The sequence below is a fragment of the Lissotriton vulgaris genome, unplaced genomic scaffold (assembly GCF_964263255.1).
Source record: "Lissotriton vulgaris unplaced genomic scaffold, aLisVul1.2 SCAFFOLD_1377, whole genome shotgun sequence".
Classification (NCBI taxonomy): Eukaryota; Metazoa; Chordata; class Amphibia; order Caudata; family Salamandridae; genus Lissotriton; species Lissotriton vulgaris.
In genome coordinates, this window is record NW_028251737.1 from 77,867 (window position 1) to 102,843 (window position 24,977).

General features: G+C 41.8%; 1 protein-coding gene across 1 annotated transcript in view; it reads left to right on the forward strand.

Moving 5' to 3' along the window:
- Nucleotides 1–17,992: 17,992 nt before the first annotated feature.
- The window catches only part of LOC147662785 (carbohydrate sulfotransferase 9-like), a 60,596-nt gene continuing 53,611 nt past the window's right edge, over nt 17,993–24,977 (forward strand). Inside the window, exon 1 of the mRNA XM_086950903.1 lies at nt 17,993–18,140. Within this exon, the coding sequence (XP_086807029.1) occupies nt 18,038–18,140 (103 nt within the window). The 5' untranslated portion in view covers nt 17,993–18,037. The remainder of the gene's footprint in view (nt 18,141–24,977) is intronic.

The window sequence follows — 24,977 nt, forward strand, 5'->3', positions numbered from 1 at the left end:
CTGTATCCCAAGGTGGTGAAAATTGCCTTAACGAAAATTGTGTCCACTTCTGGTTGTAAAATAGACCCCTCTGCTTGGAATACTTATAATCTATATGCCCATAAGCTCAAAAGGGGTGCTAATTTCAAGAGTATGGTGTTTTTCTCTAAATGTCTATTATATTATCTAGAAGCTAAGCTCTAATCAATCAATCACTCAATGAATCAGGGTTTGTTAAGTGCGGCTACTCACCTGTGAGAGTCTGAAAGTGCTGAGAGGAGCAGGGGGGCTGCTGATCCATCTGGGCGAAGGGGTTCAGTCGAAGAGCCAGGTCTTGAGATCCTTCCTTAATTAGGTCAGCGACAGGGATTGCCTGAGGTGGAGGGGCAGGGTGTTCCAGGTCTTGACTGTGAGGTAGGAGAAGCATCTTCATCCTGATCTGGTCTTGCAGATCCATGGGATGGTGGCCAGGGCCAGTTGAATGGAGCATAAGAGTCGCCCAGGATGTGCACTGTTGTAGGCCCAGGAGAGCGGAGGGCAGCCTCTGCAGCCACTCAGCTCAGATGTGGATTGTAGGTTAGGTTTTCAGGGGGCATCTCTAAGATCCCCTCTGGTGCATTTTACATTAAATCCCACACTGGCATCAGTGCAGATATAATGTGCTGAGAAGTTTGTCAGTCTTCAGTGTAGCCATTATGGTGCTGTGGAGTTTGTAATGACAACCTCTCAGCACCATATACTCTTAATGGCATCACTGCACTTACAGTGGCCAGGAATGGCCCTGGGTACTGTAGGGGCACAGGGCTCATGCACCTGTGCCCAAACCTCTGGCATAGGGCACCCAGCTAGAGGGGTGACTGAAGTATGCCAGAGCAGTAGGTTCTGTGGGCATGTCACACACAGGGATGTGTGCCATGTCGACTCTGGGTTTAGTTCTGTACTTAGACACTCAGCCTGCAAAGGCAGTGTGTGGGTGTCAGGGTACAGGGCCCCTGAGGGTGGCACAATAAGTCCTGCAGTCCTCAGGGGTCTTCTCTTGTCACCATGCCCAGGGTACCTGGGGTACCATTTGCTTGGGGCTGATAGGTGGCCAGAGATGCCAATTGGGTTTTAGTTTCAACACAGTTTTAGGGAAGGAACACAAGCCCTGGGTACCTGGTTGGAAGGAACCCAGGGCACACTCAGTCAAAGCACATCAGGAGTTCAGAAAAAAGTGGGGGCATACCAAGGCAAGAAAGATGGCACTTTCTCACAGATGCACTCAGACATTATTTGATTAAGAAGTGCCATAAGCTCATCTCTAACATTCAAAGGCACAAGGCGGGCTTTGTGAGAAACTGGAATAGATTTTTTTTAAACAATAGAATGGACATAGTTTTTGGCACATACTACAACATTTCTGAAAACTTCTGAAAATCTTTTACTCAACAAATCAGATATCTCTTGGCTAACTGGCTGAAGACAAGCCACAGGAACATCAGTAATTCTGCAGGGTGGGATACGCCCGAGGAACCAACATTATTCCCAGCTTAGCTAAATCCTTCAAACCCACTATGCACCTGCCTTTTATCACTTAATACATGTTGTTTATAACCGTTCTTCATAAGCATGTAATACAATCATTAAAACATTCCAACATACCTATGTTTTGGTGTCCATCTGCTTTTGATCGAACATCAGGTGTTCGTAGCTTTCCAACATGTTTCCAATTGGAATTAAACAAGACATCAGAAAATAATGGTGATGAGAGCACCAGAATCATACATCATGTCTAAAGTCAGCTTCTTCCCTAAAATAACTTAGCAAATAGGATCCTTAATCTTCTCCTCTGTTATCTGAGAAATATCCAGGTTAAGAATCATTAGCCTGATTCATCAAGCCGAAATCGGCTCCCAAAGGGCCAGATTCTGAGAATCTGGCCCTTTGTGAGCGCTATTTTTGCATTTGGGATTCATCATCCCAAATGCAAAAATCGGTAATAGCGATTTCGCTATTTAGCGAGGAATTACATTTAAGGAATCTCTATTTGAGATTCCTTAAATGCAATTCATCATCCAATTAAAAATTGCGAATTCGCAATTTCGACCCGCTATTTACCGTGAAGTCAAACCTCGTGGTAAATAGCGAAAACTTAGAAAAATGCTTTTAAAAGCATTTTTCTAAGTTGCATGTTGCACACACACATGTCCTTTGGACATGTGTGTGCGCAACACCTGTTTCAATTTGCATTTAAGGGGTGCTACAGGGTGTCCTCTGGACACCCCTGGCACCCTTTAAATCGCTATCTCATTTGCGATTAGCTAATTGCTAATCGCAAATAAGGAATACTCCCCATTCATTCCTATGGGCTTTTTGGCCCGTAGGAATGAATGGGGAGTTATTCCTTATTTGTGATTAGCAATTTGCTAATCCCAAATAAGGAATATGTAGGAATCGCATTTTTTTTTGCGATTCCTACATGAATCCCGTTTTGCGAGCCTGTAATAGCGATTCCTTATGAATCGCTATTACAGACTCGCAAAACGGGTCTGTCATTAATCAGGCTGTAAGTTAGATAACTCCAAGGATTCTACTACACAAGGTACTTAAATACTATCAACCTTTGAAGAATTCTTGCTCCTTTTTACAAACGTTATGAAGATTCCCTTCTTTTTTACATTTAACACAACTTTTGCCAATGGCTGAACACTTTGAAAAATTTCCTAGATGAGACTTAGAACCACATCTGTAACAAAAAGTCTTAGTTTTGCCAGGCTTCTTAACAAACTTATCCTTAGCTTTAACAAAATGAATGTGTGTAGCATCATCCACAGCATTGACAGCCAGTGAAGCAGAAGAGGAAAAAGATTTTTGACCCATAGCCTGAGAAGACTCAACAGATCGTTCAATGCTCTTGGCTACCATTAAAACTACAGACAAAGATGGGTCTTAATAGCATAGAAGATGCTCTTGAATCTTTCTAGAAAAACAACCATAAACAAATTGGTCTTGTAGATAGGTATCTAAAACGCTCCAAAATTGCACTTAGTCGCTAAAAACCTTAACCTGAATAATATTCCTCCATGGCCTCATCCACTTGTTTTCTCTTTACAAAATTGAACCTTTCTAATAGGATGCTTGGTTCTTCACAGAACTTCTTTTGTAAGCGTGCTTTTGCTTCTAAAAACACATCCCATTCACTTTCTTCATCTGTAGGAGCTGGTATTCTGGGTAAATTGTCAAAAACCTATTGGCTTTCTGACCCTAGATGACTGAATAAGAGTGCTGCTTTCCGTTAAGGAATACACTCATCAACTCCAACAGCAACTAAATAGTTTTCAAAAGATCTGACCCATATTGCCCATTTAAGAGCTGGTTTTCCTGGATGCTCTAGAAACAAACTTAATTGAACCAAGGAATTAGCTGATACAGATGCCATACTAGTAAAGAGAAAATTAAATGAACATCCATAAAATAACCACAGAGAATATAAATAGTACCGTCAAGCAAATCAAGGTGTGCCTGTCACTGAGAAACTTTTATACAGGTTAGAGGAATAAAGGTGTGCCTATCACCGTGAAACAGCCTGAATTGAAATTATAAAGTATGCCTGTCACCGCCATTTGAAATCCATAGGGCGCCTGTCACCATGTGAGGAGCAGGATGGAGGAAACAGGCAATGAGGCTCACCCGATTCCTCTGGTAAAAATCCAGTAAACCACATATTCCAAAGAGCCCCGGAAGAACACTACCCTTTAGACAAGCCAGTAGCGAATGCACTTCTCTAAAGCAACTCCCAAACAAGCAGGACCAATCATTTCCATGCTGTAAAGCTGAGAAGAGAAACACAGCTGAAAACATGCACAGAGCTCAAGGACGTTAACAGCCATGCCTCCTTTTCAAAGCAGAACAGTTGAAGAAGACGAAATCTTCGAGCAACCGGACAGCTTGCAAAGCCAAGCCATGGACTCCTTAGAACTCCAAATTGTCCCCAAAATGTTGCGTAGGTCTTTTATAAAGAAGTAAGGGGCAGATGTATCAAGCCTTTTGCGACTCGCAAAGGGCATTTTAGCATTTTTTCATATGTATGAAAAAATATGCATGAAAAAATCACAAAATAAGGAATCGCAATTATTTGCGATTCCTTATTTTGCTTAAGCATTTAAGGAATCACAAATTTTGCGATTCCTTAAATGAGATGTATGCAACTTCTTGAAATTGCGAATTTGTGTTAAGAAATCGCAAATTACCACCAACTTGTAGTTGGTGGTAATTTGCGATTTCTTAAAAAAATGCCCTATTTGGCATTTGTGAGGGTGGCATGTGACACAGATACATGCCCATAGGGCATGTATGTGCGCCACATGCAACACATGTAAATTTCAGGGGTGCAGCAGGGGGTCTTTGAGACACAAATAATTCTCAAACTGCGATTAGCAAACTGCGAATTCGCAATTTGAGAATTATTGCACTATCATTCCTATGGGCCTCCTGGCCCATAAGAATGCATTGGAAATTATAAAATAGCGATTTTGTACATACATTCCATTTTGCGAATTCTAAATAGCGATTCGCAAAAAATCGATATTTAGAATTCGCAAATCGGAATCTTGATACATCTGCCCCTATATCCGTAGGTAAGGAATGGTACACAAAATCAGGAAAGTTGGTATGTAGTTTATTTAAACAAAATACATCGTAGGAAGAAATGCACATCAGCCTGGCGTACACCTGGAGCAAATATAAGCAACTGCTGGAATTGCTAGCCAACCATACATTTGGGGGCTACTAAACACTTAAACGCAAACATGCATCTGCACGCAAACAAATAAGTGCATCTGTGCACACATGCATGTTTGAAAGAACACATCGACAGCATAATGAAATACTGCTCTTGAGCTCCTGATAACGCACAGAAGCACGAGAGCGACAGAGAGTGGCAGAAGTTAAAGACATAGTACAACAGATGCCCCTTCCTGCACTAAAACAATCCTGCCTGCAACGGAAGCACCCTTGCACCATGGTGCAACGGCGCCTACTTTGGTACCAGACTGCCAAAACGTCACAGGCAGAAAGGACAGGAATGCCTTTACTAATCTGAATAAACCAGTCAACCGGTGAGTAGACGATACCCATTTCACTCCATTTATGAATTTACACTGGGCAGGGCACATCAATGTATATGATTTAGCTTTGTTGCACTTAGATAACTATTTTGCACCTAAAGTTTGTATTGGGATTACTAGATTCAAGTTTTTCTCTAGAAAACAAGGTAAAGTGGAAACTGTTGATGACCTATGTTTCAGAACAAAAAAAAATAACCTTAGATTGCAAGGTTGGAGTATTACACAATGACTTCATTAGAGACCAAATTATAATGTACGCTTAGAATCCAGCAATCCAGGAGAGATTATGGATAAATGGCGATGCTCCTTTAGAAAAAGTCTTAGCCATAGTGCATAAGACAGAAATGTCTAGCAGATCTGCTGTTGTTTTAAAAGAGGACACTCAAAATTCCTTTTAGTTGGAAAGGTGTACTTGGGTAGAGATAGATTAGAAAAAACAGGGGGTTCCAGGTTTGATCGCAGTAGAACCAGACCTAAGGAACAGGTAAAATGTCACAGATGTGAAGGTTAAGACCATTTAGCATACAGTCAAAATTATCCTGCCGCCAAGCAGAAATGCACCAACTGTGGCATTTTTTGGCATTTTTCTAAAGTTTGCAGGGAAAAAAATACTACAGTAACATTTATAAATGATTTTGATGAAAAACACAATATGTCAGGGAATTCACCAGAAGAAGATTCTATGAATAGTCTTGTTATGAATGTAAGGAACAATCTTGTTTTAAATATCAATGACGCACTATGTGAGAATAAGCCAGAATGTTGGATGATGAGTGGAGGCGTAGAACTCAAAATACATGCTGACTCAGGCTCACCATATACTATAATCAATGAAGATTCATGGGAAAAGTCATTTGTTAACAAAGAAGGCAAACACTTATTGGAACCTGACATACATCGTGAAGGTTATAATGGTGAGAATATTGGTTTGATGGGTTCCGGATGGTTCAAATTAAAATTTTAAAACAGACAACATAGAGGAACGTTATATGTTGCCAAGACTGGTCCACCTGTTCTTGGATGGTTTGATCAGAAAATGTTACATATTATTGTAGATCCTAATAGTAAAGAACAAGTTTTGGTCGTTGATGAAGGGAGCACATTGGGGAAGAGAATGCAGAACCAGTTTGTATCTGTCTTTAGCAAAAATTGGGTTTTGAACACCTAATTTGTCTCAAGGAATATGCTGTCCCTAAAGTTCACAAATGCAGTAACGTACCTTTAGTAGTAAGAGATGAACTTGCTAAGGAACTAGAGAAATTGATCGATGCTGATGTAATTAAACCGATTGAAGCATCCAATTGGACTTCTCCGGTTGTGATTGCCAGACAAGGTAACGGAAAAATCAGATTTTGTGTAGCACTGCGCCTTTTGAACAACAACATATTAATTGATAGATTTCCACTACCCAAAATAAATGAAATGGTTACGTGCTTAAGAGGGGCTAAATGGTTCCCCACCATCGACCTCTCATTGGCATACAACCAAATTCCTTATCACCAGAATCCAGGATATTTACTTCATTCATTACTCCATTTGGCTGCTATCAGTATGAACGCATGCCCTTTGGGTTAGCTTCTGCCCCGGCAGTTTCTCAGCACCTTATGTTTCAGTTGTACAATGGTAAACCTGGCACTACTGTTTTTCAAGATGACATTCTTATTTATGGTGCAAACGAAAAGGAACATGAAGATAGACTTTCTGGTGTGTTCAAATTTTTTAGAAAATAAAGGCCTCACCGTAGAGTACTCCAAATGTAACTTTGACAGCAAAAGTGTTGCATATTTTGGTCCCATGATGCTTGTTTCTGGTCTAGGGAGGACCTGGCCTGGCAGTTCGGTCTGGACTGTTCCCATGGGGCACAGGTTCAAGACTGATTTGCATATGGCTGGGTCCAAACTGGGGTGGAGTAGTGGGAAAAATAACAATGGATTTAACCCAGATCTTTTGACTGGAGGGGATTGTTTGCATTGTCAGCATTCTGTCCAACATTTGTTTGCTGTAACACTTTTTACCCTAACTGGGATGGGTATGCCCAGACGTGGGTCCCTTGCTCACTGTGCCACTGGATTCAAGCTAGCCTGGCTGAAGAAGGGTGGCATACCCTGAAACAGGTCCCAGGGTGCTTGTTTCCGGTCCAGGGAGGACCTGGCCCGGCAGTTCGGTCTGGACTGTTACCATAGGGCACAGGGTCAAGACTGATTTGCATATGGCTGGGTCCAAACTGGGGTGGCGTAGTGGGCAAAAGAACGATGAATTTAACCCAGATATTTTGACTGGGGCAGAATGTTTGCATTGTCAGCATTCCGTCCATCATTTGTTTGCTATAGCATATTTTGGTCATGTCATAGATGAGTTTGGGGTAAAACTAAAACCTACATTGATTGCTGCTATTGAAAACGCATCAACGCCTACTAGTAAAGATGATGTAAGGTCTTTTTTAGGCATGGCAGAAATTTGTGCAAAGTACATTCCTAACTTTGCTGAGAAGACATATGATATTCAACAGTTACTCAAAAAGGAGTGTCAAGTTAAATGGTCTTCTGATTGTGAGAATGACTTTAAAACTATCAAATCTGCAATTGTGAATGCTACTTCCTTAAATAGCATCGACCCTGCTGATAATTGTATAATTACAACAGATGCTACTAATAAAGGGTTGGGAGCAGTTTTGTCCGAAGTGGATAACAAAGGAATTGAACGAATATTAGCTTATGCCTCTAGATCCTTTACCCTGTGTGAAACAAAATATCCTATTATCAAAAAAGAAGCACTTTCATGCGGCTCGGCTTTGGAACACTTCAAATCCTTTAAGTGGGGGAAAGGTTGTACCTTGAAATGTGATCACAAACCTTTAATTAAGATTTTAACTTCTGAAGGCTCTGCAAATGTGTCTGCAAGGTTAGCGAGAATTTCAATGAGAATGCAGAATTTTATTTACAAGAATATTTATACTCCTGGAAAAGATAACGTCATAGCTGACTTTCTTTCTAGAATACCTACAATGTTAGAGGAGGGCAAAGATAACAAGTGGAATGATTTTCAAGTAGCCTATGGTCATAAACAGGATCGTTCTGCAATTAATGAAACTGAATGGGAGCCGGAGTTTAACAGAAAATCATCTCATATGTGTTGGGCGGTTGGCCTAAGAAGGAATCGCTGAGTGATGTACTCAAACCTATCTGCAGAGAAGTGTGGCTCAATGGTTAGAACAGCAGACCATGATGCAGAGGTCTAGCCCGGGACCAGGGTTTAATTCCCCGCCTCGGTGGGTCTTGGGCTCAAAAATTCCACGGACCTGACAATTCTCGCCTCGGTGCCTATTTCAATCATGGAGTCCCACTCTGCAACTCTGGGCAATAGCTTGCTTAATCTCCACAACGGCCCCCACAACGCTGAGGATGCCTGGCCTCCACCTTGGGGGTGCCCAGGAGTGGACGCCTCACAGGGAAAGCCAGGATGGGTTCCACAGCGGTATTCGTACAAGCGCCTTGAGACCCTTGCGGGTGAGTAGTGCGCTATACAAGTATCAATTTACATTTACATTTACAATGGATGAGGAATTTTTATTAAGAGGTGAGAGAATTGTTCCTCCGAGCAATTTACGAGCAAGCATAATTGAATTATGTCATGAAGGCCATATTGGGATTAATAGAACTAAATTTATATTAAAAAATGTTTTGGTGGCCTGGAATTGACATTGCTGCTGAAAGAATGGTAAGAGAATGCAGTGCTTGTTGTAAGTCTGACAAATCCTTTCATACTTTGAAACCACCAATGGGTGAATGATTTATTCCTGATAAACTATGGGAAACTGTAGCAATAGACATTATGGGACCTGTGTCTGATTCTGCGTGTAATTCACAAGTATGTAATAGTCTTAATGGACTGCTTTTTACGTTGGCCTGTAGTCAAAGTAGTGGACAGTTCTGACTGTTTTGCAATTTATGGATGAATCCTTTACATCTGAAGGTATTCCAGCTTGTGTGGTGACAATAGAGTTCAATTTGTATCCAATAAAGCAAGAACATACTTTGGAATATTAAACACATAACCCCTTTGCTATACAATCCCAGTGGGAATGGTTTAGTGGAGAGATTCAATCGTGTATTAAAAGGTATCATACAATTGGATGCCAAATGGTGGTGAAGATTGGGTCACGCAAGTGGGTAAAATGGTGTTGACGTAACGCATTACCAGCACTGATGCCACGGGGGTCCTGCCTTTTATTATAATGCGTGGTGCGAAACCGCAATCTAAGTTTAATCCTTTGTGGTTATGTCAGTCTGGAGTTGAATCTTGGTCAAAGGAGGAAGTAAGAAGTAGGTTGAAACAAGTTCATGACAAAAGCAAACAATTATATGATACGAAACATGGTGTAAAGCCCAGCAAAGTTGAAGTGAGTTATTTAGTGCGGATTAAAAAAACAGGTTTGATTGGTAAAGGTGAGAATTGTTTTTTCGATGCTGAGGAAGTCACAGAGGTTTTACAAAATGCCATAAGACTTAAGAGGGTAGCTGAAGGGAGGAAGTTAGGAAGGAATGATGAAGAAAAGTGTGAGACTAACTGGAATTGGTCGATGGAGGAATGTGATTCAGAAAAATGATTTCTTCTCAAAATGATTGTACCACTGATGGAAGTGAGGGGGTGATTTCTTCACAAAATGAAGGACTATGAGCCATATGTAGGTAATTGCCAAATACCGAATTCTTAATAACGAATTTTAATGATTCGGTATTAAGAATTCAGTGTTTGTGATGTAGGTAAATATTTGGTACAAAATACAATCATTAATATTCCTTATTACCGATTCGGTAATACCGATTCGGTAATAAGGAATACCTACCCATTCCTTCCTATGGGCTTGTAGGCCCATAGGAAGACATTCGGTATTACAGAATCAGTAATAACGGGAGGTATTTCAAGGGTGTCAGGGTGTCCAAAGGACACCATCTTGCACCCCTGAAATGTGCATGTGTGCATATGTGGCACACAGGCAAGCCCTAAGGGCACGGATGTGTGACACATGGCACTTTAAAAAAAGCAAACATTAGCTTTTTTAAAGGAATTCAGTAATTACCACCAACTTGAAGTTGGTGGTAATTAACGAATTCCTAAGGCCCAAAAGCACTCTTAAAAGTGCTTCCTACATTGCATTTAAGGAATCAGTATTACCGATTCCTTAAATGCAAGGCCAATTAGGAATCGGTATTAAGGAATCAGTATTTACTGATTCCTTAATACTGAATCCTTCCCTACATCACGAATGCCTAAATACCGGTCGGTAACAGTGAAATTTTCCGAATTTCACCCTTACCGACCGGTATTTGGGCCACCTACATCGTGCCCTTAGTTGTTAATAATGCACAATATTCCCATTTAAAGGACTGTGTTGTATTATGGTGCCCGGTTTTCCATATTTTTTTGTATTTTCTTTATTCTTAGTTATTTTATATAGTTCCTAATTATTTCTTTTCATTGTTTTCCTGCTAGAAAGGGGGAGGTGTTATGTTGCTAAATTACCAGGATTGCTTGATTAGCAAGCATTCCTGGAATGTTTGTTTTCAAGTTGTCATAACAGTAGTTAGGCAGTTGAAGGTTGGACACCTTTGCTACTGGACGTGTCCTTCCGTGCTCATCATCCATAAATAATTCTAACTAATAGAACGGTGTAGTGAATACTTAACAGTGTTCTACCTTTTTTCTTTCCCTGGATTATCAAAACGATGACATTCACCTTTAAATAAACCACCCAGGAGCACCAACCTAATTCATGCATGCCTCCAAAGGCTGCCCATTGTTGACGTTACTCAGGTCACAGGCGTGGGAGCAGTGTGAACAGATTATGGGGCAGATTGACACGGGGCATGCCTTTTAATGCTAAATGTGGATGTGAGAAACCGAACTGTGCAATGTGGGTATTTTTTATTGGCTGGAAACCTGCTTGAGAAGTGTTTCAGTGAAGCAGATATTTCACAGTTGAGGGGGTCCAAACAATAACTCTACTTCTTTGGTTGCCTGGGTTTCTCATGCAGGGAACATATTTTCTTTCCAGTGGGTCGTTTGTATGGAGCAATTCTTGCCAAGAGATGGTTGTAATTCATCTCGAATTTCAGCAAAGAAAAGCCTAAAAACATATCCAGGCTTTGAAAGGTCACACACAGAGTTTAGAGTTACAAAGCTTCTCGGTTTGCTGATTCTTTTCATCAGAAGAGATGATGGACCAGCCTTGAGTTGATAGAAAACCACAGAAAAGAAAATAGTATCTCATGGAAAGGAAGTCAGACTGAATATGTTGAATTACATCTGCTTTTATTGAATTAGTTAACCAAAACTTAACTTACCAGCATTCAGGCAAGACAGTCGGGATAAACTCTGCTGAAAATTATGATTGAATTACAGGAGTGAATCCAACCTATTTCATTCTAAAGGTGCAGCGTATAATTAACCCTGCAGGTTAAGAGGCAGCAGTCAAAGCCAACTCTTATCTAAACAACACCTTTAAAGGAAAACGCAATGACATAAAAGCAGACCAGTAGGACTTTTGGCTGTAGCCCTGATGATACACCTCTGTTTTAAGTGTTAACAAAACCTTTGAGTGGTAGAGTGGTACCCACAGCAGCCCTTTAACTTAAATAAAGAATATTGGTGGTGTGTGCCTGACCAACACCAAACAGAAAGTTCAAGAAAACTTTCTGTAACTGAAGAAAGCTCAGCTCGTGCCAAGGCATTTGCATATTTGGGCTCTCCACAATATCATGACCAGGGTGCACAATATATATATATGTGTGTGTGCATATGTGTGTGTGTGTGTGTGCGTGTGTGTGCGTGTGTGTGTGTGTGTGGGTGTGTATGCGTGTGTGTATGTGTGTGTGTGTATGCACACATACACCTTAGTTCAGGGATAGCAAGGGCATTTCCAGCTATAATAAAGGGCACGTCAGAGATAGCTACTCCTAACTGATGTCCATGATTGTGCTTAAAAGGGTTTTGCAGACTGGTCCATCCAAATGTTTGAGGCAATGATAGATCTCAATGGTCCCATGTTGTATCAGAAATGTTCACATAGATATGACATCAATCTCTATTTATTTGTATTCCAGTAGAATAGAAATTCCTAAAGAGATCTTAACTAGGGCCGGAATCCTAACAGGGTTAGACAGTTTTGCATTCATGGGGGTTGCATGAGTGCATGCATGTCATTTGCACTGATGACTAAATAGACAAGCATTGGCATAGCCAAAAGGCCTCGTTTTTTGGGAAATTATAAGTATTTAGCCATGCAACAGTTGGTGTTGTTGCACTAAGGATATTGTGCTGCATACCTAAATACTTATAAGGTCCTAAAAGCGAGGCCTATTGGCTATGCCAATGCTTGTTTTTTTTTATTATAGTTCTCTTTTCTTAAATGCGAGATTCTAATACCTATGCTTCCCTTGTGTTGTTTGTAATAGCCTCACATTTGACTCCAGGTAAAATGTTCCACATACAGTCTTCACAAATCAGCTTCCTTTTGCAGCAGAGCCCATAGGCTTGTCTCATATGACGTTCTACAAGAACGCTCAAACCTACAGCAAATAATGCTTCTTCTTAAGTGCTGGTCTATGCCATTATCTCACTCTATGCGTGTCCTGCTAAAGGAAAATCCTCTGAATTTGCCGCTTTTTCTCTCGACTCTTCAAGTAATTTCTGCTTCTGTCCTCACTGCAGTCAAGAGTCCTTAACATATTAAAGTGGGGGATTCTCTTTCCTCTCTATCTCATCTGTTGAAACTGCTTCCTCTTGTGCTCTCCATGTAACCTAATTGGATACATGATTTATCACCCCTCCTCCCATTCCCGTGGCTGCACACTGCCATCTCCCAGTTGTTTCGGGAGCGACGGCTCTCGTTTAGCCATACTGTGGAACTCCGAACACTGATTGATTGACAAGTGAGGTGTGTTACTGTTATCCTCTTTAACACTTCCATTAATACAGCAGTGCTGGCTGCGCCCAAATTTGAAAAAATCGGATAAAATCCAGGGGTGATAAATAATACAGTAATAGCGGTTATCTTACTAGTGTTGTGCTGCACCTCATACGTTGCTTCCTGAAGAAGGACGTGTAAGATTAGCCTCATATTATATATATTTTGCTTGCTGCGCAAGCAGGACGTCATGTACTTACACCCCGCTTACGTCATAGACTTTCAAACTAGTAAAACTCCCATTATAGTTTATCATACAGCGTGCTCTTTGTTTTGATTTAATAATGAGATAACTGTAGGCCTATAAGTTGTAGCTTTGAACAATAATTGTACAAGTAAATTGCAGGCCTGGGCTTTGTTGTCGCAAACAATTTTAATCAAATGCTCTTTTTAGGTTACGTGGTGCCAGTTATCTAATATTTTAAGGAGTCACAGAGGACGTTCATTTCTCCTCTCTTCTCTTAAAATGTTTTCAAGCGTGACCCAACATTGCTCTGGCTGCAAGGGTTACTCTGGCTACATGAAGAGAAAGCTTTGCAAATGGTGACCCAGAGGAGCACCTGAATCATCATTCGGAGTTAAAGACGGCCATTCCTTTTTGCACATCTAACGAATACAGATAAAAAACGGCAAGCACAACTTTTCTTTTTCTAATTTGTTTTTAATTATATAGTCTTCCCGTCGCCAAAGCTTTCTCCATTTCTTAAATAAAAAATACTGTGCGCTTTTACATCGTACTCTATGATAGGGTCACTATTAGCATGCAGTACTGTAACAGTATATCAAAGCTCCAAGTGATAGGGGAAGGTATTTGCCAAAAGAGAAAACAAGCACTGGCGTTGCCAATAGGTTTCGCATTTGGAAAGTTGGAGCTATTGGTTTTGTAAATGACATTTTATATTTATATATCGTTATTGGCACTGTCAATAACAATATATAATTATAAAATGTCATTTACAAAACCAATAGCTCCAACTTTCCAAATGCGAAACCTATTGGCAACGCCAGAGCTTGTTTTATTTGTTGCTATTGAACGTTTTTTCAAAATAGAATAAACCCCTGTGTTCAGATTTCAGTCTGATTTTTAGCACATAGTGTTAGTTAAAAAAAAAAAAAATGCATGTTTAAGTCGCATGACTTAAGTATATTGTTTCTTTCTGTGTGCAAGAAAGGACTCGCTGACAACGTAGACGCTGACGATAGGCAGCAGAATGCGGGAAGTCAACCCGCAGTGGCTGAACATTAATCATTCAAAAATAACATCGAAATTGCAGCTGCAAAGTAACATTACTGCTGGTGCCCGTTTTCATGAGTCGTCAATGCAGGGGAACTGCAGCTGCTATAATTTATGATATCAATCAAAGGCATTGGTTTTATTGACGTAGCAGGCGGGAACCTGATAAAAAAAAGTACAGACAGCAGAACCGTGATTCTCTCGAGTCGCATACACGCTGTGCATGCTTGAGGGTTGTGGATGAGAGATGGCGACTGCTCCCCAGCTTGTCCTTTTGGCACCCCTGGCGCAGTCTTTGTTACTGCTGGTCTCATTGGTCATAGCAGTAATGAGGACCAGAGAGGTAAAGAGTTTATGCTGCCGAATGCTTACAGCACGCGCTGTTACTACACAACGTGCTGTGCACTGTCCTCCCATCGAGTGTTATTTTTAAAATATTGCAAGTTGTTCGCGTGAAAAGTTGTAAGTTTTGGTTTTGGGAATGATTTATTATTACGTATTTGAAACTAGGTGTATGTATCAGCATGCAGACTCCACCCTGGATTATGTTTTTCCACCACCGGGTTCGGAGCTAAAATTCACGGATGTGTCTTTGAAACTGTGATTCCAAGAGCAAGGCGTCCCCGAGGAGGGGGGAGGGCGGCGGAAGGAGGCTGGCGGGGGGGAGGGGGCGAGAGGCAAGAAGGATGGATGAAAGAAGGGAGTGGTTAAGGGAGAGTGATTAGAGAACAAAGAGAGAGAAGGCAAGGGGGAGGGGAAGGGGGAGGGGGAGCGGTGACAGAGGCCAGTCGGGTAATGGAATTAGAGGAGGGTGAGGTGGTTTGAAGGGGTGGGATGGGAGGAGGGAGTTGGTGAAAGAGGTGCATTTGGAGACAGAGGGGATGGTACGAAGCAGGGGAGTAACCGAAGCCCCTTCAAGTAAGGCTGTGTGCCGGGAGAGAGAGGGGAGGTGCTGGAGCTGGGGAACAGATGGCCGTGCGCGATGCGCTTGGAGAGTGTATGCTGGCAAATGGCCGGAGGGAAGCCGGATGGGGGCGGGAGAGCCTGGTGGGGGGGCGGGAATGCGAGCGGTGGCAGGCGGATTAGGGAGATGCACGTGCTTGTGTGGTCATGTGACCCGCTTTTGTGGTCAGGTGACTCACATGCACTGTGAGAAAACCGCAGTGGTTTGACGAGTCGATCGAGCCCTTGAATTTTTGCCTATTACATTCGCAAGCAAATGATAATAGGCAAAACCTAAAAAAGGCCGGAATGCCCTTACCGAAGTGCAATGTGTTATTTCCCTGCGGAGCACTTGCATTAGTTCAAGCAGGACATAAATAATGACAAACTAAAGAAGAAAGTCCCTGGATTCGTCACATCTAACGTCCAAAGTTAATAAGAGAGAAGCAAGCACAGCTACGGTCATGACCAGAACTCTACAGACTGCATTCACCTACGCACAGACAGGGAATTTTCCTGTCTTTCAATAATGTAGAAAAAATAATTTTAAAAAACAAATCTGTGTCCTGTTTGATGTTTTTTTGCTGTAGAGGGGGAGAGAGACTGCTTGGGAGACAACAAGCTCGGCCACGCTAATTAAAACCATATGGCCCCTGGCGCTGCTGATGGCTCCCGAGAGTAAATCGCTCTGGGAGTTAACAGTTTCCTAAAAGCTGGGACATCCACACGCCTTTGGCCAATTGCGTGCTAAAGCCAGACGCAATGGACAATGGCGTGTGAGCCCCAAAAGCACGAGCTTCTCCTGAAGCTGAAGCGATTCCAACAGGTCGATTTCCTTTAGTAGCGCATGCGCTGCTATAGGCTCGACCTAAAACATGTATTTCGTACTGGCCAAATGTCACCTTTTCATCAGTGTGAAAGCCAGCATTGGCTTGCATCGGCACGAATGAACAGCTAAGCAGTACCTATATTTGGGGGGCAGTATATCGCAAGCAATATCTTATTTTGTAATATTATCACATCCACTGCATCAACCTACCATATATTATTAGACAAGTGCATATTTACTCTTTGTATTCCTACTTATATGTATCGCACGGAGCAGGTTTAAGTGAAGTTAGGGATTCTGTAGATATACCATATGTGTGTATCTATACCGATCACAACGTTGTAAGAAACGTTTATATTTATTTTTGATAATTCTTCTTATACTTAACTAATCATATTACAATACAGAAGTAGGTCGATAGAGTGAATGCAATTTTATTGTAGGTCAATATTACCAGCCTCAGTATAGTGTTATGCACTGTTCCCCTTCAATCTATGTAATTCAACCCCTTGAGTTCGATTTCGATGTATTTAAAGGTGATTTATAAAGCAGTGTATGTCACAGAGATTCTTCAAACTGCTGAGGTGGGAGTTAAGAGGTAAAGGAGAGAAAGGAGATATGCAAGGAACCACAGCCAAGATCAGACACGCAGTAAGGGTTGTGTTCGATTCACAGTCCTGCAGGACATCCCAGAACCAGAAAGGATGAAAGAAGAAGAAAAGTCCTTACAATCAAAATAGGATTCAAGAAGCCGGAATAAGCAAGGGAAGGGAAAAAGGTGCAAATGAGATTAAGGCCTTTGACCGAGGATTCAGATAGGCCTTAGAGTACATCCTAATGGTCTCAGTAAAGAATCAATTCCAGTTTCTTCCCAAATTTGAATTAGTCCTTCTGAAGGCTGAATTTAGTGAATAGACTGTTGCATGACAATGCTCCACAAATGCTCAGCATTTTCCTTCCAGGTATATTTGATGAAAGGTGCCTTGGTAATCCTGTTGTACAGTGAAAATTTAAGCAGGCGTATACACTTGTAGCTTGAGAAGAATGAACTCAAATATTTTGGGCTCTGGGGTCGCTATACTCTATTGCCTGGCACAATGCAACTCATAGGTTACCTTTTGTTTCCTGTGAAGCCGAAAAGGATTGCAAAGGGTGGGGTAATGCGCTCTGACTTTTTTTAAGACATACTACTAGTCTGGACTAATAGGACATGTGGCAGATCCTTTCGGTGAAGACCAACATAAATACTAGTATATTGGTGAATCCAGGAATACCAGTGCAGAGATAAGGTCTACCTTGTGATGGAAGCTTATCAATGGAACCACTTTGCTGAGTACATTGAAGTGGAAGTGTGCGCTCCTTTTCATTTTAATCACTTGGGAATTAAAAGGCATTTTGTGATCAGAGACTATACTCCAGCTTCTTGCGTTGTGCCGGAAACGTGGGTTCTTCCAGTGAGTCTGGCAATTTGAACGGGAGGTGACTTCGGTCCATGTTACCAAAGATTAGGACATCAGTTTTAGATCTGGTAAGGTAAACATTACTTAATCTTATCCAACCTTGAATGGAGATGAGGCATGAGGTGATGTTGTTCTTTTAATGGCTCTCTTGCAGTCTGACCAGGATAAGGTCCTCATCAGCATAACTTAGGAATGAATTAGTTTATTATTGTAGTCATAGGTTTGAAAACAATGATTTGCAATGGAAAAGCCCTACACTGGCAACAAGGTAGCCTGATGACATGGCGCTAGGTAGCAACATGGAGCTAAGTGGCAACCCTATGTCCATGCCAGGTTTACTTAACCAGTATCCTAATGTCATAAGCGCATGATATAACTCTGACCCTCAAAAGATCTAGAGAAATGTATTATAAAGACTAACATTAAAGAGATAATATATTTTTTAATTCTTATTGTCTTTTTTCAATCCACATTTTCAGAAAAGTATTTTACCCATCATCATTCAGTTCCAACAAACAAACAATGAGGAGAGCACGATGGAAATGGCTCTTTCTTATCATCCCTTCATCTGCACTACTGGGACTTCTTCCTGTGCTCCAGACGTCATGGTACACCTGGGACATAAGTAAGTAGCTAAAAACCTCAGTGACTCTGGCTTTACATCATGTTGAATGATCATTCTCTGTTTATTGGTTCCATGCCAAGTATCTTCTTTTCCATCTTCTTCTGGGGTTCCACGGTGTTCTTCTGTCTTCGTTCTTCTGTACGCCCTTCTCTATATTTGCCTAGCATTGTAATTCACTTGTTGGGGTTTGAAGTTCTTTCTTTGCCTATGCCACCCATATTGTGTTCTCATGCAAACATCCAATCATCCTCTAGTAACCTTTACATTTTATAATGGGTTGTCGTTTTACCAGGAGTGGCAGAAGTGGGAGAAGCTGATCAGCTTGCCTGACCAAATACTGTGAGGTATTTTGAAAACCAGTGATGTTTCTCAGAGATGGGTAGTATCCAGGCTGGAGTCCCCTCAACAGAACCACAATATGTGATCTTCCTGCATCAGGCCCTCAACAGTCACACTAAACACTGATCAGGAGAGAAACAAAAGCCTAGCCTCATCTAAAGGACCATTCTAATTCTGAACAACAGAGACTGCAGTATGAGAAAGCAATATCACCTCCAAAGTCTGCACAGGAACAGGTCACCGGCTTCCAAAATGGAACAGTACTTTCACTCACACACACAATGCATGTACATCACAGGATACATAAGCATAGTAACACGCATAGCATTCACAAGAGATGCTAGCATTAGGATCTGGGTTAGCACCTAGAAGCAGAACTAAACAAGAGTGGACCTGTTATCCTTCACTCCGGTAACACAGATAAACAGGTCTAGTCACAACTACTGATTCACAAAACACAGTAGACTGCCACAACCACTCTACATGCTAATCCTCTGATAAGAATGGTAGACCACTGTCAGCCAAATGATGGTACTTTTCCTGCACCTCTCCTGGTCCAGGACAGGTCCAGAAGTTCACTCCTGTCAAGGGCCAAGCCAAAGACTTCATGTACACACTCCAGGGCCAAATAAAAAAAAAACTAGGGTACCAGATACTCGCAGTCAGGCACTACTGGCAGAGGAACACAACTGTATATTATGCAGGGGCTCTCCCCATCACGAAACAGTCAGAACCATGGTAGTTCAGCATTAAGGGTGGACGGAGCTCACGAAGTTCTACTCTGCGGAATTCCACTGAGTAATCTAAAAACTCTGTGAAATTCCGCCCAGTTCCTTTGTATTATGGTACTTTAGTTTTGCAAAGACCCGTCTGTACTAGCAAGTGAAAGTATTTGGACATTTGGATGGGCTCGCGTCCCAGCTCCATTTGTCCCGCCCACCTTAGCTGCTGAATGTACCGAGGTAATACAAAATAAAACAGATTTTGCTCATTACTATGCACTTTGTATTTGTCCATCTACCTTGCTTTCACTAAGCACTGTAATACTAGCCAGTTGCTTCCAACTGCGGCATTTGTGCCAGTTATACAGGCTTTTGTGTACCCACTCAAATCGTAGCCAGGCAGCGCAGTACATGGTACTTGAGGGACACTCTCAGAGTCAGAACCAGCATTAATTAATAAGAAAAAACTCACTGGAATCTACACTTGAACCACCCTGGAGATATTCATGTCTTCACAGCTGTGATGTCTGTCCCACGAGGCTCCAAGTGAAGTGACCACCATCATGAAACATGCATTCTCAGGAAGGTGGCCAAGCTGAAGATACGGGTGGACTGATTGAAAGCCAGCGAGGTCTCTGAATCCACTTCTGGGAGCCTGCTGCAGTGAAGGCCGATGTCTCCTCCGCATGCAAGAGGTTTTCAATTTCAGGACTACACACTCCAGTTCACCCCAGCCTGACCCACCCCACTCAGCACTGAACAATTTGCAGAGCAGAACTACACGCTTCATGTACACATCATCGGGAATCCGCACGCCAAAGCTGCTGTCACCGCCTCCTTTCTGGGCTGGGAGGATAATCCCTTCAGCTGATAGCCTTATTCTCCGTTATTATACAAGTCCTGAGTGCCGCGGACGAGGACGAGGAGGATACCTGCTGGGAAGACCAGAAGCTTGAGGTGGGCAAACTGGGCACCGGTAAACTCCGCTACGCCACGGTGGGCAGAGTTTTGTCGAATTCGGCATTCCACCCGAAGTGCGGAGTGGGAAAAGCTCAGCAAACTGCACCAACGTAGTGGAAGTATACCGCCATTGGTTATTCAGCATCCTCACACCATACCAGGAGATGCACATGTTGTCCATTTTTAGCAATTTGAATACACACCAAATATTTGATCTAAACCATTTAGAAGCAAAATTCAGCTTGCTGCTCATATTTCATAAAATGTATTAAAACACAATGACTCTACTACGATCTTCATGTCATTTGAGCTTTTTAATGCAGGCATCATTTTGTTGTTAGTAACTGATTGACTTGTGTAGAAAAATGCCTCTTTTTGCATGATCTCCCACAGTTTTTTGGACTAATGCTGCTGGTTTTGTTAATCTGTGTACTGGAACTATGCTAAACAGGTACCAGTTTATGTACCCTGGCCCCTAAAACATGTTGAAATTGGCTACATTAATAGGCATATTTTACTTATCTATACGTCCCTGGTATATGGTACAACAATTATCCAGGGACAGAAAGTTAAATGCCACTAGTGAACTGAACCACATTTTTTACCACCACTAAACTGACAGTGCAAAAAATGACTGGAGGCCTACCACCAGTAAAATACTGTTGTGACGTCATTCCGCTCCGCTTTAGAGCTAACTTCGGCTCAGAACTGTTCCGTGGTACTTCCTCCTAGCTTCCTTCCTAATCCTGGTCAACCCAGTATATCTTGGGAAGACTGGTTTCCAATGTTCGAAAATTATCTAGATGCATTGGATGCACAGGAATATTCTTCTAAGCGGAAAAAAGCACTTCTTCTGAGCTCATTGGGGAAGGAAGGCCAACGTGTTTTTAAATTTTTACAACAGGTTCTCCAAGCTGGCGCACAAGCTCCTCTAGACGAATACAAGGAAGCTGTTTCTCGATTAGAGATTAGATATGCGAAAGAGGAAAACTTGGTTATGAATAGATTTAAGTTTTATACCAAGAGCCAAAGGGTTGGTGAGTCGATTGATGATTTTGTGTCGAGACTTCTTGAAATGTCAGTCAAGTGCAAGTTTGGGTCCATGACTGATGAGTTGATTAGAGATCAACTCATAGTCCAGTGCAACAACAAAAAAATCGAAGAGCGTTTATGGGCAGCGAAAAACCCAAACTTACAAACAGCTATTGATCTAGCAAAGATTGTCGAGCAATCTGAAAGTTGCATGAATAACTTAAAAAAAGGGTTGTTTCTAATGATGTCAGTAAAGTGTCTTTACGTGACTCGACGGATGAAGACCAGAATGAAGTTGCCGCAGTCAAGAACAAAGTTTTTTAATAAAAAAGTTGTTTCTGTAAAGTCCCATAATCCAGGCACTGCATATGCTCCTAAACAGTGTAATAGGTGTGGCAGTGTTGGTCACACTTCTGACTCAAAATTATGTTTTGCTGCCAAGCAGGAGTGTCTAAAGTGTGGGAAAGTAGGTCACTATGCCAGAGTTTGCAAAAGCAAAGGTCGTTCCTCTGTGACATGTGTGGAAGATATTAGTTCTGGGTCTAACGAAAATGACAAAATATTAGTGGTGGGCTTAGATACATGTTCTCATGATGATGAACTTAAAAGGAAGAATAGACCCAGAGCTTTATTTGATATAAATGACAAAATTGTTCAATTAATGGTGGACTCTGGTTCGCGATACACCATTATTCCAAATGATCTGTACATAGAAGTGTGGGGCACAGGGCCACTTTTGCCTAATGATATTTCTCCTGGGGGTTTCCAAGGGGAACCTTTGGACATTCTTGGATATTTTGAAGCAAATATCAAATTTTCAATGAGGGAAATTCAAGGGAAAGTGTATGTTTCTGTGGTTGGTCCTGCTATTCTTGGTTGGGTTCACGATCTTAGTATCATTGTTAACCCCCGTGCTGACCCTCAGGTGATGATTGTTGAAGACATGGAGTTAAGTTCAATTTTATCTAATGCTGCTAATGTGTTTGGTGAGAGTTTGGGTCGCCTAAAAGGTTTTTCACACAAAATTATTTTAAAGAAAAACTCTATTCCTGTCCAACACAAGGTTAGGCGAATCCCGATTGTGGTCAGGGACGAGGTCAAACAGCTCATTGATGAAATGTTAACAACTGGTGTAATTGAACCCGAGGAAGCTTCTCCTTGGATTTCTCCGATTGTCGCTCTCAAAGAAATCGGAGGGCAAACTCCGCTTCTGTGTGGACCTTAGGTCTTTAAATCAGTGCGTGGTGGCAGACACTTTTCCTTTGCCTAACATTGCAGAGCTAGTGACTACACTGAAAGGAGCAACGTTTTTTTCTAAGCTCGATCTCCGAAGTGCCTACCACCAGATTGATCTGCATGAAGACTCTAAGAATTTGACGGCCTTGGGGTACTTTTCAATTCAATAGGCTTCCTTTTGGCCTCAATTCGGCAGCAAGCGTGTTTCAAAGAATGGTCTCTGGCATATTTGAGGGTGTAAAAAACGTTGTTTATTTCCAGGATGACATTTTGATTTTTGGTCAGTCTGTGGAACAACATAATTCAACTCTTAGAATTTTTCTAAACAAGTGCTTGTTCTCCGTGGACCAGGTTGATTACTTGGGCTATACCATCACTCCTTTGGGTATTAAACCAAAAAAAGATCTGTGCCAGGCCATTCGCTCTGCTACTCGAACCAAAGATAAGGACCAGTTGCGTTCCTTTATTAGACTTATCGAGTATTACTCGAAATTTGTTAAGAATTTTTCGGTTAAAACTGCTTGTTTAAGGTCATTACTGAAGCGGGGTGTCAGTTTTGTTTGGAGTATCCAACATGAGGAGTGTTTTGATACAATCAAAGAAGAAATTTGCAATGCCAATGTCTTGTCACCTTTTGACGTTCATAACAAATCTATTGTTACTGTAGACGCAAGCGCTACTGGTCTGGGGGCTATGCTCTCACAAATAAAGGGTGGGTCAGAGTTTACTGTTGCTTTTCCCCTCAAGGACTTTGACTTATTCTGAGAAAAACTATTCGGTCATTGAGAGGGAGGCGTTAGCCACTTCCTGGGCAGTTGAGTACTTCAGGACGTATCTTTGGGAGATGAAATTTGTTTTTAAAACAGACCATAAGCCTCTGATTAAAGTTCTTTCCCCGGGTGGAGCTTGTAAGGGTTCAGCAAGACTCATGAAATTAGCTGCAAGGCTTCAGGAATTTCAGTATTCTGTGGAGTACATTCAGGGCTGGAAAAATGTTCAGGCGGATTGCCTCTCTAGATTATCCTTGGACTGGCGTACTTTTCATGGTTCTGAACTCTCTGTTGACACAGACGACATTGCTGTTGCTTCCGTAGAGGATGCTGTATTTGTTGGGGAAGGGGCCTTTTTTGCAAGTGATTGGGAAAGAGAGATGGTCAATGATCATACCCTTCAAGAGGTTCTTAAGCTTGTTAAACTTGGTTCCAGACGTGAGAGTTCTGTTTCCATCTCAGTAAGGCCCTTCATCAAAGTTTTGGACGATCTTTCTATCGTCAATGATAATATTTTACTTAAAGGCGAGAAGTTCATACCTCCTTTTGGACTTCGGAGCAAATTATTGGCTTTAGCTCATGAGGGCCATATGGGTCAGACCCTCACACAGCGTCGCATCAAAAGTCACTTTTGGTGGCCAGGCATTGATACTCAAGTTGTGGAGTGGGTGGAAAATTGTGCAATGTGCAGAGAAGGTGAGAAGCGCTTAAAGTTGGGGCCGAAATCTGTGGGGGCGCATATACAAAGTCCTGGCTTACCGTGGCATACAATTTGTCTTGATTTTATCGGTCCGATGGGGGAATTGAATGAACGAGACAGTTTGCCATGGTGGTGACATGTTTTCTAAATGGTTAGTTGTACACTTCACTAATGACATTACCACTGACAATACCATTAGGTTCCTTGGGAATTTATTCAAGGATGAGGGCTTGCCCTCAGCCATTATTACTGATAATGGTACTCAACTAGTTTCGAAGGACATGCAGAGGTTTTTGAAGGAGTGTGGTGTATCACACCACCGAACTTCCTTGTATAATCCACAGGGGAATGCGGTGTGTGAATGGGCTAACAAGGTTGTGAAGGGGATCATTCAAATGGCCTCTAGTAGTGGTGGTATTATCAGGAAGATGGTCAATGAGATGTTGTGGGCTTATCGCACGACTCCTTTAGCTCATGGTCAGAAATCACCTTTTCAAATAATGAGTGGACGTGATCCCGGCTTAAAAATAATGCCAGCTTGGATGAAACAAGTGATTGCATCACTAGTGATCCAGGGTGGGGTTTCTGCTGCTGCTCCTTCTACTTCTGTCTCCTCTACCTCTTCCTCTTTTCCTTTGGTTACTGGTTCCTCTCCCTTCTTTGTTGGAGACTTGGTTAAGGTGAAAAGTGGTAGAGTGCAAAGAGGTTTATCTAAATTTAAAGGGCCTTTTAAAGTGAAGAAAGTGCTTCATCATTGTGTCATTCTCAACAATGGTGAGTGTTGGAATTTTAGGAGTGTAGCTCTGTACAAAAGATTTAAGGATGCGTCTTCTAGTGATGTTCATTCTTCTTCACAAAGTGGTTTGAGTTTGAGTGATGCTTCTGATCTTTCTTCTTCCGCTACCAGTGGTTATCTTTTGGCTGCTCATTCTCCTATAGCATGTGAAACTCAGGTTTCTAATCCTGCTGGTGGAGAGGCTCCTTTTTCCTTAAGTGATTCTTCCTGTACTCAGGATCTACCTGTTGCTGGTTTGCCGACTGTACGCTCTTCAAGGCCCCGCAGACCACCTGTTTATTT